The following is a 20,755-nucleotide window of genomic DNA, read 5'->3' as shown; positions in this document are numbered from 1 at the left end:
AAGCTTTCGTGAGCTACAGCTCACTTCATCGGATGCATTCAGTGGAAAATACCTGAATGCATCTGATGAAGTGAGCTGTAGCTCACGAAAAGTTATGCTCAAATAAATTTGTTCGTCTCTAAGATGCCACAAGTACTCCTTTTCTTTTTGCGAATACAGACTAACACGGCTGCTACTCTGAAACCTGTCAAGATGTTAAATATTATTTTAATACAATTTAAGCAGCCAGTCCTGTTATGTTAGTAAACTATGACTCTGTCTGTATAATACACATGTGTTGTTAGAGATATCACTACCTTTAACAACCTATTTAGAGCAAATGAACTGCAAGGAATATAATGAATTGGTGGCAGTCTGTTTTCCCCCTGCTGCACTGTAAGCACTACAATTCCTGCCTTACATACACAATGGGTATTGTTGACACAATTAACCTCACCAGAGGGCCTATGGACTGAACAGACAAAGGAACTGAACTACACCTTCACAGAATCATAGAAATGTAGGACTGGAAGGGACCTTAATAGATCATCTACTCCAGTCCCCTGCACTGAGACAGGACTAAATATTATCTAGACTATCTCTGACAGGTGTTTGTCTAACCTGTTCTTAAAAACCTCCAATGACAGAGATTTTACAACCTCTGTAGGTAATTTGTTCCTGTGCTTAACTATCCTGATGGTTAGGAAGTTTTTCCTAATATTTAATCTAAATCTCCCTTGCTGCAATTTCAGCCCATTATTTTTTATCCTGTCTTCAGTAGTTAAGGAGAACAATTTATTACCCTTCCCTTTATAACAAGCTTTTATGTATTTGAAGACTGTTATGTCTCCCCTCTGTCTTCTCTTTTCCAGACTAAACAAACCCAATTTTTTCAATCTCTCCTCGTAGGTCAGCTTTTCTAGACCTTTAATCATTTTTGTTATTCTCCTCTGAAGTTTCTTGAGTTTGTCCTCATCTTTCCCACAGTGTGGTGCCCAGAACTGGCCACAATACTCCAGTTGAGGCCTTATCGGTGCTGAGTAGAGCAGAAGAATTACTTTTCGTGTCCTGCTTTCAACATTCTTGCTAGACATCCCAGAGTGGTGTTTGCTTTTTTTGCAACAGTATTACATTGTTGACTCATATTTAGTTTGTGATCCACTATAGCCACCAGATCCTTTTCTGCAATACTTCTTTCTAGACAATCATTTCCCATTTTGTACTTGTGCACTTGATTATTCGTTCCTAAGTGTACTACTTTGCATTTGTCCTTATTGAATTTCACCTATTTATTTTAGACCATTTCCCCATTTCACTCCTAAAGATGGCCCTTCCCAGTCAGGCTTGAGGAACACTGGGAGATCCATGAGGGGAAGCTTGCACTGTTTCTGCTTGTGCTGCTGCCCCATAGGCATTGACTTTGTGGGTTCTCCAGGGCTGGAGCACCCACAGGAAAAAATGGTGGCTGCTGAGCACCCACCGGCAGCCCCCCTATCAGCTCCCCCTTACCGCCTCTCGCCCGTTGGCAGGCCCCATGGATCAGCGCCTCCCCCTCTATCTCTACACCTCCCACCCACCGCAGTCAGCTGTTTCACAGCATGCAGGAGGCTGGGGGGAAGGCGTGAGGATGCGGCGCGCTCAGGGAGGGGGCAGAACTAGGTGCGAAGAGGTGGGGGTGGGAAGAGGTGGGGTGGAGCAGGGGCGGGAAGAGGCGGGATGGGGTGGGGCCTTGAAGGAAGGGATGGAGTAGGGATGGGGCTTGGGGCAGAGCTGAGGGTCCAGCACCCCCCAGCATTTTGAAAAGTTGGTGCCTGTGTGTTGCCCTGCTCTGGGTAAAGAGGACTCCCGTGTCCAGGAAGGTTAGTCTGTCACCTTTCATCAGCACAGCATTTCTAGGATGTCATTTGAAACAAAACAGCAATAAATACTATAGAACACTGAGTTCGCATGACAGAAGGGGTAATTTGCTTACACAAATTCATTCAGGATCACCAGTGGTATTTATCATTAGGAATACTAGCCATGGTGTATAGGTTCAGGGAGGCTGCCCTAGGTGCAGAAGGCAATATTGGGCAAGCGCTTGTGGAAAAAGAGTACAAAGAGGCTTGACAAGATGTTTTCTAAATATGTAGCTGCATTATCAGCTTAGCATCCAAAAATCCCTCAACACGCAGTTATGTTCACACGTCAGATCAGGGTGGGGATGAAAGGGATGAAAGCCTGACCCAGCACAGGTTTAGAATAAGGGCAGAGGAAAACTTCTTTTGACTAAAGAAGGCAGCAGTACAGTTACAGGCAAAGGATGTTTTCCACTGTGTTGATCAGCATAAAAATAGCCTGCTTGTGCACAGTAGCCAGAAATAGTTTGACAGCAAAATAAAATCTGTACCAGATTCCTTTGAGACAGAAGAACACAGGATTTGCCATGCCAGATCAGACCTTTGGTCCATCATGTCCAGCATATCCTACTTCCAGATATTGCTCTGCCTACTCCCTACTTTAGGGTGAATTGCTTTCATTATCAGATCCTGTGCTCCATCAAGAGCAGAAGGTGCAATTCCAGCCAGCTCTTTTATGGGCTACACGAGTGTTCACGCAAGTTCCTTAATCCTTTCCCGCACTGCATAGCCATGTAAGAGCCAACCACATTCTAGCCCGTGGTAAGCAGACTTTTGTGTAAAGTCTCTTTTCCGCTTGGCTTTTTGACTCTCTTTGGCACTATAGAGTTGGCTGTTTGCAGCAACATAGACACGGATTTTGTGAATAAGAGGGCTGTAGAATATACAAAACTTTTCCTATTCTTTACTAAATTAGGAGGAACTAAAATGAATGTAACTTGGAAAGGTAATAATGTTACAGATAAAGGGCCAAGTTTAATAAAACCTTGCAAAAACTTCTAATATCAGGCTGCTGTGACATTGGCTGCCTAAGGTGTATGATTCTTTTGAAGATGATCTTGAGAGGTCATTTGAAGATATTTGTGCTAACAGTGTTTTATCACACAATCAACTGCATGAACCAGAGAAAGTCATTTATAAACTCAGCTATGAGAAGAGCTTGTAGTTTCTCAGAAATATATAGTTTGGATATAATTTCTTTTGCTATTCCGTCCTTAAAACAGAGTGCCACAGTGCTTGGAGACTCCACCATGATCCCATTTTGTTCTAAAGCACAGAAATAAACACCCTCATGCTTTGAAAAGCTTTATCATAAAGCTGTGTCTAGAGTACATACATTGTCATGACTCAACATGGCTCCTTTTGGCTTCCCAGTTGTTCCAGAAGTGTACACTAGCACACAACATTGATTTGGCTTTTGAGAGCTAATAATGTCATTGAGTGTAGCATCTGGTATCTCATTTCCCAACTCCATAAATTCTTCCATCTACAAAATGAAATGGGGAAAAAACAATTCAAGGAGTCAGCTAATAGAAAGCGTGGAAATTGCAATATTTTAAGAGTCTGGAAAAAGGACAGAAAAATTAAGATGGGCCTGGTTCTTCTGACCTTTCTTAGGCAATACTCCCATTCAGGTAAATTGGAATTTCGCCTGTCTGAGGGGTCTAAGCCCAATATAGGACCACAGTTTTGATCTGTATGTCACACAGTCCCTTCTCCACAAGTTATCCCAAAAGTTTTGCATCAGCACCCCAACATACAGCTATTAAAAGTGGAGTGTGCAAAGGCAGTGAAGTTTTATTAATTCTTTAGGTGACTACTTAGGGAATAACATTCCTTTTCACTTTTCTAGTCACATGGGCTGAAAATGTGATTCAGAGCTCACGTTAGAAATGGTTTTGATTCATATTTAAAGTAAATTGTATCACAGCTTATAGTTAAAATACTAAGTAAACTGTCCAATTTTGTTGGATTTCCAATAGATTATTTCTTGTCTAGTCTATATGCAAAGAACTTTGAGATGCTAGAATGAAAGGCTCTATGTAAAAGCCAAGTATTCTTATTATTTAAATGTGTGAACAATGGCCTTAGTTCTCCACTATCTAGGGAAGATGAGCAGATGCAGGAAGCTGGCTGAAGCTCTCTGATTCAGGGCCATCCAGTCCCTGAACAAGGCAGAGCATGAGCGGTTCTACTCTAATTTATGCTGCAAGCATATGGTCCCTTTGTGCAACACAAAATTGCCTTAGCAGAATGGAGAATCTGGGCCAATATGTTCTATTGATTACTATCAGATATGTGTCGGCACAATGCATTTATATGGGTCTGAATGTAACATATACACATTAAGATCCCATTATTTCAATGTTAATAGGTGACGGAGTGGGGTAGTCACAGCATGTGGGAAAGAAAACCAAAAAGGGTTATTTTCCCACTGAAAGACTGGATTATTCATATAATGTTTACACAGCTGTATATGAGCAGTGACTGAGGGAAGCACCCCAGTTCTATACCTGGCAAGGAATCTCCCCACTACTGACTTACGGGCAAAACTTGGACACTGCACCAAGCTTGTAATCAGCAACTGGGCTTTAGGGTGGCAGTGGCAAGGGAGAATTTACATAGTTGAGAAGGATGGATCCTTCCCCTCAGGATGCACTCTGTGATCAGTACCTCAGCATTTAACCTGTAGTATTCTTCATGGCAGGGGAGCTGCCCCTCCATGGGAGAGTCTGTCTTGGGATTCCTTTTTAGTCACTGACACACCACTCATGCCCCATCCCTCCTCCAAACTCCCACCTGTAAAAGCATGCAGGAGCCCACCACAGACAACAGTTTCACGGCATATAGAGGGTGTGGACACCTTCATGGTTTCCTCACATCCTGCTTCTCCCCACATAGTGGATTGCATCAATGCCACAGCAACTGGCAATGGTGTGGGGTCCGGATTTGTTCCTATATGACTTGACTCTTCATGCCTTGTATTCTTGACCTTACTCTCTTTCACACCACAAGGCATTAATCTCTGTGCGCCTGTTGCCTAGGCTTTGTTTACTTGAACAGCACCTGCACTAGGATAGTGTTTCCATTCCACAGAGACTGAAGGGTAAAGTCACACAGATTTATGGAAATACACTGTCCAGAGGACTAGGAGTCTGTCGTAGCTGCAGCAACTGCTCATTACTGTACAATTATCTCAACTATCAATCTGTTACACACAAACCTTCTCCTATCAATAGCCTGTGTTTTATGTGACTGGGTTTTTATCAAAACTAATACACAACTATCTCTACCATTGGTGATTCGATCTCTGAGTGTCTCTGTATGGAATACAAATATGGCAACTGCCAATTCTTATCATCACAACTGATGTAACAATTATGCTCTCTCACTGAAAAAAGGTGGCAGATCGGTCACTACATCAGTAGCATTTTCAGTTACATTTTGTCCTCCACTATTAGAAAATATAAACTTCAGGTCATTTATCTCTTTCAAAGTTCTCAGACACTTGGAACTCAGTGTGAGTTCATCTCTACTGTTTACTGTTATTTAATAACAAATGTATATGATTAAATAAGCTCTTCTTTACACAGCAAATTAATTTTTCTTATTATTGCTCTGCATTTTGTATATCACACTCTTGATATCTATGTGTCTTTGTATAGTTAAGTGTTTTATAATATGAAAAGCAATACAGAGAGAAGGAACAATGTTGGCACAAAATATGTTAAACATTTTCTCCTCACTTCTGTTACCAGTAAAATACTTTCAGTTTTGATATCTGAAGCCTTAAGAGATTTGCTTACTATTCACTCTCTACTAAATGCTGTGTAGTCTTTTTGCAATTCTTTCAGCATGGGCAATGAAACTAAGCAGGGGATTTACACTGTTAATTCACAGTCAGTTCCAAGCAGAATGCTGATTTCAATGTTCACATTAGAAAATTGTCTTCAGTGACATTTAAAAAATAAATAATGAAAATTCTTCTACACATGTTAGGTTTTGTAAAACCCTATTTTTTAAACCTAAATTTTGGGCCTATAGTTGACAATGAGTCTGATCCTTAATCTTGTCCCTAATCTTGCTGTCTAAGGACTGCATGAGCTAAAGAAGACCCTGAATACACTAGAACTAGTGTTTTATTCTTTGCATATGTAATAGTTGCTTGTATTCAACAGTTGCTTATGGATAGAAATATTTGCTACAAATACAAAGATTAGCAGAATAGGAGGTTCCATAGACAACAAAATATTGACAATGGATTGTGAGAGCACAAGCATTTTCTAGTTCCCAGATCCAGCATAATTTACCACAATTCACTAGAGCTGGGCAGACAATGTATTAACAAAACAACAACAACAACAACAAAAGTTCTGCGAGTATAGTCTCACCAGAAGTCTGGTAAATATTATGTTAATCCAATCTAGTAACTGAAACATAACACATGACCAAGCCAGCCAACCAATGTAGCTCTAATTTTGAATATCAACTATCAAACAAACGGAAGAGTAAATTAAATTAATGAAAAATTACACTGAAGTATTTTGAAGAGCAAACATATTTGAAAACATTGTTATCCTCTGGCAGACATTCCACAGACAGAAAAGAAGGTGAAATACATCAAATGAATGAATTGTTACACCACTCTAAAATTCACATACCGTATATAAATTGGGATGTCTCTCTGATAAAGAGTCATTGTATAGCACAACTGCTTTTAAGTATGGTAGACGACTCCAGATCTGTTGGGGTTTAAAAAAAAAACAGCATATTAATTTATTATTCACTTGTTTCTGATTTAATTAAAAATGTCTATCAAAAGATTCCAAAAATTGAATTAGATTGATATCCACAAAAACCCTCAAACCCACCATAAATAATACAGTACTCTTCTCTAAAGCTACTCAGACCCAGTTCATCCCAACACCCCTGGGGAAACACACAGGCCTTGCAGCATGCTCTGGAGGAGACTATACCCATGCTATGTTGGACCAAGGTGCTCCAACTAAGGTTCCTCCTGAGTTGAGGACCTTAATTTAAAATGACCTGCCACCAGCCTCTTTGCATTTAAACCAGTGAGAGTAATGCTTTTAGGGTGGGATGTGAGAGGATTACAGCTGCTGTGGTTATCACATGAAGACAGAGATGGTCTCTAAAGTAGCCAAGCCTTGGTTAAGTTTTTTATAATGTTCTGCCTCATTTTAAACATTTTATATATAAACATATATAATTTAAAAAAATAAAAGCAATTTGGCAATTTCAAAGAAATAGAAAACATTGAAAGAGTGCTATTGTATCTGAACACTTAGCTGGTGTTTAGCCTGTAAAAATGTTAGGTTAGTTTCACCACTAGATACCAGTGCTGCTGCTTTCACTTCCCCTGTTGTAGTTTTGCCTATCCTTGCCAGAAGCATTTAATTGCATCATGGTGCACTAACAGCCAAAGTCGCACCTACATTATTGACCTGAACCATGGATAGCTGAACTGGTGAAACTGTACCTGTGTGGATAGCAATGGTTAGGCCTCCAAACTAACCATGTATTACTAGCATGATAAACCCACAGGCTTAAAAACAAGACATCTGTATTATGTTTGAGGCAGATTTCTCCTGGAAAAGCACCACAGAAAATGTTCAGCTGGATAAAACAGGGTTGGCCACAGGCTTCCTTTTAACTTTCTAGATAAAAACGTGTATAGACAAAAAGAAACAAGCATCAGGATTCAGATACCTTTCTCACTTGCTTTTGACAGTATAGCATGGTATTCAACTAGTGTAAATGGTATTCAAACTAGAGTGTCTGTCTGGATGTACGCCCTGTTTAGGAGTATCTTATCTCCCGAAATGTACAAAATATACCTAGTAGTTGGTGCAATCTGCTGCGTTCCAAAATAATAATAAAAAAAAAGACTCCTCAGAAGTATGTTTGACAAGCCCGAGGAATATGTTATCTCTGGCCAGAGGGACTTTATTGGAGTATCCAGAGAAGGGGCAAACTCCATCAGAGGCAGAGCAATCAACACACTTTTTCATTTTCAGCAAGGACTTCAAGGACACCTCTCCTCCTCCATCCCCGAGAGCCTTCTCGAACATACCACTGAAAGAAACACCTGACCTAATGTGTTCACTTGGGCTCAATCCAAAGACTGCTGAAGTCAGTGGAAAGATCACATTGTCTTCCTGGGGCACTGGATCAGGCCCCATATGGAGAAGCAGCATGGTCCCATTTGTAGCATCCAATAAGTTTTGCCAAAATTGTGACACATTCCTTTTAAATAAAGAGCTTCCCACTCTGTCCATGTGTTTATATCATGTTAGTCACCATGATATTGGACTGCAGTTCATACCTGCCTCAATAGTTAACATTAATAGCAGGAAGAGATGATGTTCTGGAGAGGGAAGATTCAGTCTCTAAACATCAATATCTTTAATACTTAGCTGGATGTCTGTTATAAAATGGATGCACTTAAAAGTTTCCTCTGGTATGATAGCCCCTCTTTAACCATTATTTCATTTGCTCATTGGAGACCAACTGGGTATACCACCGAATTCAATGGAAACTGAAGCTGGCTCAGTCTAAATGGAGTAAATTCACTGGGATTGAATGAAAGCCCTGTTCTGTTTCATTGCTCTGCAATGTGCAGGTTGTAATTCCAATTACAGTGAGGTAAACCTCCAATGATAGTTAAGTCGTGCTGGGAAATAGTAACTGCTCTGTAAGAAGTCACCACTGTGATTCCTGAAATCCAGATCCAAATAACATGAAATGCGTCAGCCCATAAAAGGTCACCATGTTAATCAGAACTCAGCATTATTACACTAGTTAATCCTATAGTGAAATCGTTATTGCAATGAATTTTTGCCATCCTAATCACTTGCATTGAAGCAGACTGTGATATCCCACTCAGAATTAAGATATGATGCTCATCATCAGAAAATGGCTTGTCAGACAACACTAATAAACTGGCTACTGTGCTATGTACTGGATAGAATGAGAACTGCTCAGTTGTGTGTTACAGGCACTGTATTTTTTTAATAGCTATGGAGATTATCCTTTAGCTCAAATATCTCAAGTATCTCAGAGGCCTGTGATTTCAGGACAAAGAAATATTAGTTCTGTCTCTAGTTTTGTGAGACGTTCCAAAATACCATTTTACAGCTAAAATATCTGATATTTGGGCTTTCACAGCATCATGAGCAGTGGAATTACATCTCAGAAGTTATAAAAGCAACCCCCATACCTGCATTATCTTGTCCAATTGTTTTTGATTTTCCACCACAATGATATTGGCTTTGCAGTCATAAGCAATGTAGTGGCAGGCCTCAGGAGAGTTGGTTGTATAGATGCCTGTGACAATTCCTCTGTTAAAAAAAAACGTGAATTTGAGGGCTAAGCAGGAAAACACTGAGTACGATACACTTTTCCCTTGATACTACAGTTCAGACACGCCGACTTCCCCAGTTTCCGGAGATGCTTGACCCCCGTTTTGCCCCAGGCGTTGCCCCCACTCCACCCTTCCCCAAAAAACTCTCACCCCCGCCCCGCCTCTTCCCGCCCCTACTTCGCCCCTGCTCCTCCCCCCAGCACCTCCTGCACACCATTGAACAGTTGATTGTGGTGGGCGGGAGGTGCTGGAGGGGGACGGGAAAGAGCTGATTGGCGGGGCCACCAGTGGGCAGGAGGCTGGGGGATGCAGGGGGAGGAGCTGCTTAGCGGGACCCACTAGGAGACAGGAGGGCTTGGGGGAGGGAGAGGAGCTGATCGGCCGGGCCCGCCAGCTGGCAGGAGGGCTGGGGGGAGAGGGGAAGTAACTGATATGCCGGGCTGCCGGTGCATGCTGAGCATCCACAATTTTTTTTTCTGTGGGTGCTTCAGTCCTGGAGCACCCCTGGAGTCGGCACCTTTGCTACAGTTGTTCAAAAGGGAAGAAGAATTTGAGATTGGATGAAACCCAGTGGAGTGCATAAGGGAAGGGTACACACAGTGTGCAGCATAGATGTGGCTGTCAGGCATGCCCCAGGTATTCTGCACAGCTAACAGTAACAGACACAAGAAAAGAGTCTGAAAAACAGCAACATTATGTGGTAGTGTGAATATCTGAAGCACCCAAGGCTTTGTCTAAGCTAGAGAAATTCATAATTGAAGCAATAATAGTGGAGGCTGTAGCGTAGGACTCAGCACTTTTACCCTACATGTTGCCTAGAGTAGCCTTAGACCATGCAATGGAAAAATGCCTAAGTCCTCTTTACAGAACATCCTCCAGTATTTCTGCCACTGATGGAGCTGCACTGATGGTGAATTACCAGTTTGAATTTTGCTGGCGTAAATGCACCCTCAGAGAGACCAAACCGAGAAATTGATTATTGGAATTAGACAGACAGACACTGTGACAGACAGAATTTGGCTGGTTAATACTTTGCTTGTCACTTCATCAATGTCATATTCTGCACTGGAACCAGGCCAGGGATCAGTTCATGGGCAGGCTCAGACGCACTGACAGGAAATTGGTAGGCTTTGGTCCATATCGCTCAAGGAACAGAGATAAGAGACAGTACAGTATCTTCTGTGTCTACTGCAGTTGGGGCTTTAGCAAAGAGGCTCATTTTGTGAGGTTTTGGATTGCTTTATTTTAGATACAGGGAAAGTAACAGGTCCCCACCATGTGACTGAACATACTTATGAGAAGGTAATCTTTTCAAATGAAACAATACTACTGGTCATAGTTTACGGGGTCTTTAACTCAACCCTAGAGGCACTGTGAGCCACAATAGCTCCAACATGTTTAGGGGCTATAAGAGAAAAGAGGTGGTTTATTTGGAGTGCACAAGGAGAATGAAATGTGGTTTCTCTTCTCTCCCTTTCTACAGGAGGGGATGGTCAGACTCTACAGAAGCAAATGCTACACTGGAAAACATTCATTCCTAGGCCTAGCACCGATCCAAAACTTACCCAGCAAAAATAGCTCCAACAGCTGACACGAACCATTCTGGAGAGTTAAATCCAAGTATTGCTACGCTGTGGAATCGTTCAAGACCAAGCTTAAAACAAAAGAGCAAACACTGGGATATGTAATGCAGGCATATTAGAGAGAAAGATATAGTCAACACACAAAAAAATAGATTTGGCTTCTTTATTATTTATGCATTTAAAAATGTACCCATCCATAGCTCTAGGCATAAGTGCAAAATGTATTAATAGACCATATATACAATAAAAATGGAATCACTGTCTGCAATTAACACTCCCTAAGTTCATGCAAACATAAGACTCTCCCATCCTTCACACCCAACTTCCCAGTCCAGCCCAGTCCCTCCAAGAAGGTCTGAAAAACAGAAGGGCTTTGCACCATGAACTGAAGTTCAACAAATATTAGACTTATCCCGTACTCAGAATCTTTACTAAATCCTTTTCACCTTGCCAGGTTAGATTTGTTTAATTATACTTACGGCCAGATTGTGGACTTAGTACATAGCCCCGAATGAGGAGTGTTGCAGAGCTGTATGGCCCTGGGGCATCTCTGTGAAGGATTATACTTCAAGTTCCCTAGGGAACAGGGAGAAATATGCATGCTGCCCTTAAGGATGTTCTCCCTGCATGCCCAGCCCACTCTGTTGGCTTGTGCAAGGTGGGCCATGAATCAGACCTCTCTATGACCCTCTATGTAATTTGCATCCCCAAGGAGCAAGTCCCCATTCTCAGGAGCACCAGGTCTGAGATTGTGCCCTTTTCCTACCTAGGGCCATACACGAGGAGAAGGCTCTGTGTGCCCTCCCTCCTGTGGCCATAAGGGATCAGAGCACAACCTAGTTGTTCATGTAGCGCTGCTCTGTTACTGTCTATAGTGACAGATGCCAACTTTTGTTGGCATTATTTTCTTTTGAACTCTTTCTGAAAAATATGCACTAGTTTCTAGAACATAATGAAAACTAACTAACATACTTGACATTTTAGCATCCAAAGATAATCTAAAGACCATGCCAACACTCTGCATCACAGACTCTAAAAAAATAGTCAGCCAAGACTCCTGTATTGCTCCTTTTCTTTTTACTCTTGTCTCCCTGATTGCAACTGCTTTCACAAGCAGAGTCTCACCTATTGACTTTGCCACTGTTTCTGCCAACACCTTTGCAAGAACAGGCATCAGTGCCATCTGCTACCATTGAAATATTAGTATCTGTCTGATATACAACTAAAATAGTATAATAAATATAACTATAACAATAATAATATATTAAATAGAAATATTTACTAATTTGCCTCTCATTGCCTTGGTCAATCATAAAAAAGAAAATTGCTAGCCAATTCAGAGATTTAAGAGACATAACTTGTTGGGGCCATCAAATATATGGTCCTTAAAAGGAAGGTAAATCCCAGGGGGCATTCCAGGATGAAACTCATCCTCTACTACGGGTTGAGGGGGTCTCATTAATATTTGAATGGTACAGTTACTAGAGATTTACTTCAATAAAGGCTGTTATGCAGAACACGCGACTGCTACTCTTCATAAGGACTGAAAACCCACAGGAATGTTTTCATGCTATGACCTGTAATAAAAAAACCTGCATAACGAGTATGGGTTTGGATTGTTGTTTTTTTAAACATTTACCTTCAAAAAGCTTTTGGCTGCTTTCCAGGAAAGATTGTAATACTCTGCAAATGTGATCTTTTCCCATTTTCCATTCTTTTTGCTGGCCATAGCATTGAGAGGCCCATATTTATCCACAGTCTCTTTGAACATCTGATGAACTGTTATTGGAGTTTGTGAACATGAGTGATCTATTCTCAGCTTGACCACACTATCAGCAAATGTAGTCCATAAAGGCTCTGAAAGGCAAGTTATTATCGAGATAGTAGATCAGTGAAAAAAATAGTGTGTGATCGTGTAATTAAAGACTACTATTATAATGCATATGCATGAAGGATCAAATTAAGGTTGCATGGGCAACTTTAATTCTGGCATTTCTAAACTTCTGCATGCTTGACTTTGCAACCTTAAAGTTCTTTTAACAGAGGGTATATTTTTTAAAAGTATAATTTCCTAATTTTTTAGAAAACTTAAAAATTGGAAAAAAAAAGTCATAATGTAGAACCATATTCACCCTCCACCTGATTCATCAGCAGAGTTGCGATCTTTAGAGCCACAGCACAGTCCATTACGACATATGCTAATGCAGTAACTGGTAGCAGCAGATGGCTGTACGTGAACATGAAACTAGAAGGGGATGGACACACACTTTGGATTTAACTACACAGGGTTCAGTCAAAGCTTTTTGACAAGCGTCAGGTAACTCGCAGAACGTAAGTCACACCTATAGTGCGCACACAGAACATCTGTTCCATTTTCAATTCACATGGTGTGAATACATGGCAGTGGTTTGCTGAGAACCGAGGGCATAAAGTTTTCGGTGAGTATCCCATGGTCCTTTATTTTGCAGCTGACCAACATGCATCCTAGAATTGTTTTTGCTGTGATTTGTGGGAAGCCAGGTGATTTCACGTTTTTTTTTAAATCCCATGTTTCCACTGTCTTCCCCCCATACATCCTTTCTGGGCAATTTCACACCATTTTTGAATTGCTGTCTTCTGGCATGGACCCAACAATGCTCCGTACTGCTATGGTGACAAGCACAAATATGCAGAGGCTAGTTGGGCTGTATTACAGCAGCCATAGCCAGATGACTTCAGCAGCAGACTTTGCCCAACACACCACTGAGCAGATGATGTGGGAGCAGGAGACTATTCTGTGGCAGACGCAGCAGCTCCTCCAGCTGCAGAAGAACACCTTGAGGCAATTGCAGCAGGATGAAGAAGAAGAGGACAATGCCAAGTCGTTGGAATTAGAGCACTGGTTCCTGGATCTGCCATGTGGCATTCAGCGCTGTTTCAGGGCCTGGGAAACCAGCATGGATTGGTGGGAGAGGATCGTTTTGCAGACCTGGGACAACCAGCTGTAGCGAGAGAACTTCAGAGTGGGAAGGACTACCTTTTCTGTGATCTGTGCAGAACTGACCCAAAGCTGCAGCTACAAGCACTGTAGTACCAATATGCAGTGTGCCATACCCATAGAGAAGCAGGTCACCATTGCCATCTGGAAACTGGCCACCCCAGAATGCTACCGATCTGTAGCCAGCCAACTTTGCATGGGGAGATCAACTGCTGGAGCCACTCTCATGCAGGCCCTATGCCACTGATAAGGTGCTGTCCAGCCAGGTCATAAACTGGGTAGTGCTCCAGAGATTATTGATGGCTTTGCATGGGGCAACTGATAGAACCTATGTGCCTATAATTTGACACACACACCCCAGCATGCCCCCTCCCCTCAGGATGCAGAATTTATAAACAAGAAAGGGGTATTTAACCCTGGTGCTTCAAGACCTGGTTGGCCACCGCAGTAGGTTTACAGACATAAGTGCAGGCTGGAAGGGTCCACAGTGCTAGGATCTTTCAGAACGCCGTTCTATTTAAATTAATGGGAAAAGGACTGTTTTTCCCTGAGGACTACTGTGGACATTAATGGCGTAGACGTAGGTCCAGTTATTCTGGGAGACCTGACTTATCCTCTGATGCCCATTATGGTCCTTTGGATGATAATTTAAGTGAACTAGAACATACTGTCATCAATGAAATATAGTCTGTGGATACTCATACCTCGATGCCTCTGTCATGCAGTCTGGAGTGGCTCACAGCTGTGAGTGCCTACCTCAGGGCAGAGTGTCAGAAAACAGGGCAGACACCCCAAATTGGTGGTGTATTCTATAATTAGATTTTACCAAGCCAGTAACAACTGTGAACTTCTGGATCACAGTTCCAATCTTACCATGGAGTCAAAGACACTACCCTTAGATGCCCCAGTCTATCTTTCCACTATTTTTCCATTGAGACAAATGGAACTTAGTGATAAATGGTCACTTACACCAAAGATCACACCACATTTAGGTTTCTCCCAGTTCCAAGAGACCAGTCACTTACCTCAGATCAACTGGTACTCTAGATCTTACAATAAAGACAGTATATGTAGCCAATCCCATAAAAAACTATCTAAAGGTTTATTAACTAGGAAAAAGAAATAAGGAAGTTATTTACAGGTTAAGAGTAACAGCCGTGTTAGTCTGTATTCACAAAAAGAAAAGGAGTACTTGTGGCACCTTAGAGACTAACCAATTTATTTGAGCATAAGCTTTCGTGAGCTACAGCATCTGATGAAGTGAGCTGTAGCTCACAAAAGCTTTATGCTCAAATAAATTGGTTAGTCTCTAAGGTGCCACAAGTACTCCTTTTCTTTTTACAGGTTAAAGCAACCAAACATATACACACAAATAAGTTATCTAAATCCTAAGAGTGCCAGAGTTTTAGTGATCTATCAATTCAAAGTCTCTTTCAGGGTGGACCCAAGAGGCAGCCCCAGGGGATCTCTGTCTTCAGTTTGGTGTTTCTAAACCTGTCAGAGTTCAAACAGCCAAAAAGATGGAAAATGTTCATGTGACTTTGTTTTATTTTTCATTCAGCTTCTAAGACACAGGGCAAGTTTCCTTGCACATAGTATTTCCTGATGCAATAGGGCCATTAACCAATCTTTTTTATTGTGATGTTCCTTGATGGCCCAACTGATTTTGATAGTCCTTTGGGATAGGCAGGGAACAAGTCCTGTGCCTGGATTCACAAGTTCAGAGCAAACATTCTCAAAGACATAAAGCAAAACGTACATGTTTTCTTATAGCATGGAATACCCACATTGCATGTGAGATTAATACAGGCAGCAACTTACAATCATTTCATAGAATCATAGAATCATAGAATATCAGGGTTGGAAGGGACCCCAGAAGGTCATCTAGTCCAACCCCCTGCTCAAAGCAGGACCAATTCCCAGTTAAATCATCCCAGCCAGAGCTTTGTCAAGCCTGACCTTAAAAACCTCTAAGGAAGGAGATTCTACCACCTCCCTAGGTAACGCATTCCAGTGTTTCACCACCCTCTTAGTGAAAAAGTTTTTCCTAATATCCAATCTAAACCTCCCCCACTGCAACTTGAGACCATTACTCCTCGTTCTGTCATCTGCTACCATTGAGAACAGTTTAGAGCCATCCTCTTTGGAACCCCCTTTCAGGTAGTTGAAAGCAGCTATCAAATCCCCCCTCATTCTTCTCTTCTGCAGGCTAAACAATCCCAGCTCCCTCAGCCTCTCCTCATAACTCATGTGTTCCAGAACCCTAATCATTTTTGTTGCCCTTCGCTGGACTCTCTCCAATTTATCCACATCCTTCTTGAAGTGTGGGGCCCAAAACTGGACACAGTACTCCAGATGAGGCCTCACCAATGTCGAATAGAGGGGAACGATCACGTCCCTCGATCTGCTCGCTATGCCCCTACTTATACATCCCAAAATGCCATTGGCCTTCTTGGCAACAAGGGCACACTGCTGACTCATATCCAGCTTCTCGTCCACTATCACCCCTAGGTCCTTTTCCGCAGAACTGCTGCCTAGCCATTCGGTCCCTAGTCTGTAGCTGTGCATTGGGTTCTTCCGTCCTAAGTGCAGGACCCTGCACTTATCCTTATTGAACCTCATCAGATTTCTTTTGGCCCAATCCTCCAATTTGTCTAGGTCCTTCTCTATCCTATCCCTCCCCTCCAGCGTATCTACCACTCCTCCCAGTTTAGTATCATCCGCAAATTTGCTGAGAGTGCAATCCACACCATCCTCCAGATCATTTATGAAGATATTGAACAAAACCGGCCCCAGGACTGACCCTTGGGGCACTCCACTTGATACCAGCTGCCAACTAGACATGGAGCCATTGATCACTACCCGTTGAGCCCGACAATCTAGCCAGCTTTCTACCCACCTTATAGTCCAAATACTAAATACATTCTTATAAGGTTAATACCTATTTTGAGCAAAATTAACATACAGGCAAACTGATCTGGTTTCCAGCTGTGAGTTTGTTAGGTCTTAGCTAATGCCTGCAGTCTGGCTGGCAGGTAGCCTGCCAGCATCACAGCCTCCTCATCAGAAGCTATTTCATGTCAGTTAGAATTGGAGTCAACTCTGAGAGGAAGTATCTGATATTCATTTTCTTTTTTATATACTATCAAACAAGATTCAGAGAATGGAAGTCAGTCTGATCTCTTCTTAATACTATGTTATGTTTGGCATAGGCCAGTAAACAGTAGGTTGCTATTTGGTATGAATTATTATAAATGCTTACAGCAATTTTTGTTATAAATACTTCAAAACAAACAAAATAAACAAAATAAGCTCTTTGCACATGCCAGAGCTTTAATGCTTTTTCAGTCTGATTGCTTTACAAGGAAGCAAAGGAGAAAGCAAACTTTAAGCTAGCTTGCATGACTTGCTATGAAACTTTGAGCTTTTTTTACAATATTGCCTCATAACAAAATATTAAGCTTCAGGACTAGAAAAAAAAAAGGAATTTATTATCTGATCTATCTTGGCATCTGGAAAACTGCCAGATGGTGGAACAGCCCAGCACATGCACAAGTAAGCAGGGCCTTTCAGTTTCCTGACAGCAGGATATATTCCCACTCCCGTGCTCCAACTGCTGTCATTGAATAATCTATTTTTTTATTTTCACATCAAATCTCACTTGGGGTTGCCAAAGAACTGACCTATCCTTTTCATGGGAAAGTCACAGATCTAGCAGTTGATGGGTCAGGGGAAAGGGAGGAAAAAGATTAAGGTGTGACTGTGTTCTTCCATAGCTCTTGCACATATGCCAAAATTGAAGCTGACAAGAAGTCAATTTCACAGTCTGGACATGATGGCTTCCGAAACGACATTTGTGTACCCAGCCAGATATGTCCAAAAATGGGTGGAAAAGCGATCCAGAGCAGCATAAAGACTCCATAAAGCTGGGATAGTTGGTATCCTGAGTATTCCATAGCAAAAGGGGATTCCCCAGGTGCGGCAGAGTCAGAGTGGAAGGCATAGTCTGGGGAAAGAGGATGTGGCCAGAGAGCAGCTGCACTCTACTGCTAGGGAAGTTGGGAGCAACTCAGAGCAGTCCTGAGTCCTGGAGCTGCTCTAAATTGTGCCTCCACCAAACCAGCCTTCAAAATGCCTTAAGATAGGGAAAAATGTGGGACAAAGATCCAAAATGAGGGGCACATAAAATTATTCTTGCAAAAACTTAAAATGTTGAAGGATTCATCCCTTTAGTGTAAACAGGCTATAACTTCAGTTCCATGATTCTTTAGTTCCGATGTAAATAACTTTCAGCAATAAAAGTGAGGGTACACCAGATAGGTATGCAGCATAGCTAGCTTGGGAACTAAAATGATCAATGCCTCTTGAAATAAGGTACAACTGAGATATATGGATTGAGGAGTCACAAAGGTAGCATAAAACCGACTTTGCTCCCTTGGTTCCATGCTGAGCCCAGCTTAATCAGACCAGAGGATACAGCCTAGCTGTAGAGAATTATAAAAATTACAGATAAAGGTAAAAGTAGAGAATAAAGACAGACTGCACAGGAAATTAAGTTAATGAGACTTTTCAAGTTCACAAGAAGTGAAGGAGGATGTGGGGTCTCAAAGAGAAGTCAGCAATCACTGATTGAAAAGTGTTAAACATTGCTTAAAAAGTTAGTCATTTGCTACCCTGTCTCACGTATTGGCTCCAAATAAAGAGTAAAGCAGAATGAAAACTGAAATAAGCTGTGGCAGATAGCAGACAAAGGACCACTGCATAACAACACAACACAACAATACAGCATTTCTTGATTAGAAATTTGCTCTCGTTCTAAGAAGAAAAGCTTGTAAGACTATGTGGAACAGTACCAGCTGGTAACCCCTGCCAAAATATTTAACTAGCTTATCCCACATTAATCATAAGGCAGCACCACACAACTGTGTCATTTCAATTTACCTAAGAACATAAGAACAGCTATACAGAGTCAGACCAGTGGTCCATCTAACCCAGTATCCTGTCTTCCAACAGTGGACAGTGCAAGGTGCTTCAAAGGGAATAAATAGAATAGGCAACCATCGAGTGATCCATTCCCTGTCATCCACTCCCCGCTTCTGGCAATCAGAGGCTAGGGGCACCCAGAGAATGGGGTTGCATCCCTGACCATCTTGGCTAATAGCTATTGATGGACCTATCCTCCATGACCCTATCTAATTCTTTTTTTAACCCCGTTATACTTTTGGCCTTCACAACATCCCCTGGCAATAAGTTCCACAGGTTGACTGTATATTGTGTGAAGAAGTATTTCCTTTTGTTTGTTTTAAACCTGCTGCCTCTTAATTTCATTGGATGACCCCCTGGCTCTTGTATTATGTTAAGGGGTAATAACACTTCCTTATTCACTTTCTCCACATCATTCAAGCTTTTGTAGACCTCTATCATATCCCCTCTTAACTGTCTGTTTTCCAAGCTGAAAAGTCCCAGTCTTTTTAATCTCTCCTCATACAGAAGCTGTTCCATACCCTTAATTATTTTTCTGCCCTTCTTTGTACCTTTTTCAATTCTAATATATCTTTTTTGAGATGGAGTGACCAAAAATCATTGGAGATTTTTAAAAGCAGGTTAGACAAACACCTGTCAGGAATGGTCTAGAATGATAGCTTAGTCCTGCCATGAGTGCAGGGGACTGGACTAGATGACCTCTCGAGGTCCCTTCCAGTCCTATGGTTCTATGAAAACGACACACAGTATTGAAGGTGTGGGATTACCATGGATTTATATAGTGGCATTATGATATTTTCTGTTTTATCATCTATCCCTTTCTAACATTCTGTTAGATTTTTTGACTGCTGTACCACACTGAGTGGATGTTTTCAAATAACTATCCACAATGACTCCAAGATCTCTTTCCTGATTAGTTGTAGCTAAATTAGCCCCCATCATTTTGTATGTAGAGTTGGGATTATGTTTTCCAATGTGCATTACTTTGCATTTATCAGCATTGAATTCCATCTGCCATTTTGTTGCCCAGTCACCCAGTTTTGTGAGATCCCTTTGTAACTCTTTGCAGTCTGCTTTGGATTTAACTATCTTGAGTAATTTTGTAATTTCTGCAAATTTTGCCACTTCTTTGTTTGCCCCTTTTTCCAGATCATTTATGAATATGTTGAATAGCACTGGTCCCAGTACAGGTCCATGTGGGACAACACTATTTACCTCTCTCTATTCTGAAAACTGACCGTTTATTCCTATCCTTTGTTTCCTTTTAACCTGTTACTGATGTATGAGGACCTTCCCTCTTAACCCATAACTGCTTACTTTGCTTAAAAGCCTTTGGCAAGGGACCTTGTTAAAGGCTTTCTGAAACTCCAAGTACACTGTTTCCACTGGATCACCTTTATACATGTTTGTTGACCCCCTTGAAGAATTCTAATAGATTGGTGAGGCATGATTTCCCTTTACAAAAACCGTGTTGACTCTTCCTCAACAAATTGTGTTTATCTGTGTGTCTGATAATTCTGTTCATTACTATAGATTTAACCAATTTGCCTGGTTCTGAAATTAGGTTTACTGGCCTGTATTTGCTAGGATCACCTCTGGAGCCCTTTTTAAAAATTAGCATCACATTAGCTATCCACCAGTTATGTGGCACAGAGTCCAATTTAAATGATAAGTTACATACCACAGCTAGTAGTTCTGCAACTTTATACTTGAGTTCCTTCAGAACTCTTGAGTGAATACCATCTGGTCTTGGTGACTTATTGCTGTTTAATTTATCAGTTTATTCCAAAGCCTCCTCTACTGACACCTCAGTCTAGGACAGTTCCTCAGATCTGTCACCTAACAAGAATGGCTCAGGTGTGGGAATCTCCCTCATATCCTCTGAAGTGAAGACCAATGCAAATAATTCATTTAGCTTCTCCTCAATGGCCTAATCTTCCTTTAATGCTCC

The 20,755-nt window shown here is 41.5% G+C and overlaps 1 protein-coding gene across 3 annotated transcripts in view; it reads right to left on the bottom strand.

The window, feature by feature from the left end:
- Window positions 1-20,755, bottom strand: part of ACSBG1 (acyl-CoA synthetase bubblegum family member 1) — a 68,938-nt gene that overhangs the window by 22,164 nt on the left and 26,019 nt on the right. For all 3 annotated transcript variants that reach the window (XM_073303550.1, XM_073303551.1, XM_073303552.1), the window contains exons 3-7: window positions 12,484-12,701; window positions 10,827-10,915; window positions 9,118-9,238; window positions 6,539-6,619; window positions 3,214-3,363 (exon numbers count right to left, since the gene is read on the bottom strand). In XM_073303550.1, the coding sequence (XP_073159651.1) occupies window positions 3,214-3,363; window positions 6,539-6,619; window positions 9,118-9,238; window positions 10,827-10,915; window positions 12,484-12,701 (659 nt within the window). The remainder of the gene's footprint in view (window positions 1-3,213; window positions 3,364-6,538; window positions 6,620-9,117; window positions 9,239-10,826; window positions 10,916-12,483; window positions 12,702-20,755) is intronic.

Source organism: Lepidochelys kempii, chromosome 10 (genome assembly GCF_965140265.1).
Source record: "Lepidochelys kempii isolate rLepKem1 chromosome 10, rLepKem1.hap2, whole genome shotgun sequence".
Classification (NCBI taxonomy): Eukaryota; Metazoa; Chordata; order Testudines; family Cheloniidae; genus Lepidochelys; species Lepidochelys kempii.
The sequence above is the reverse complement of the archived record's forward strand: the minus strand, read 5'-3'. Positions and strand labels throughout refer to the sequence as shown.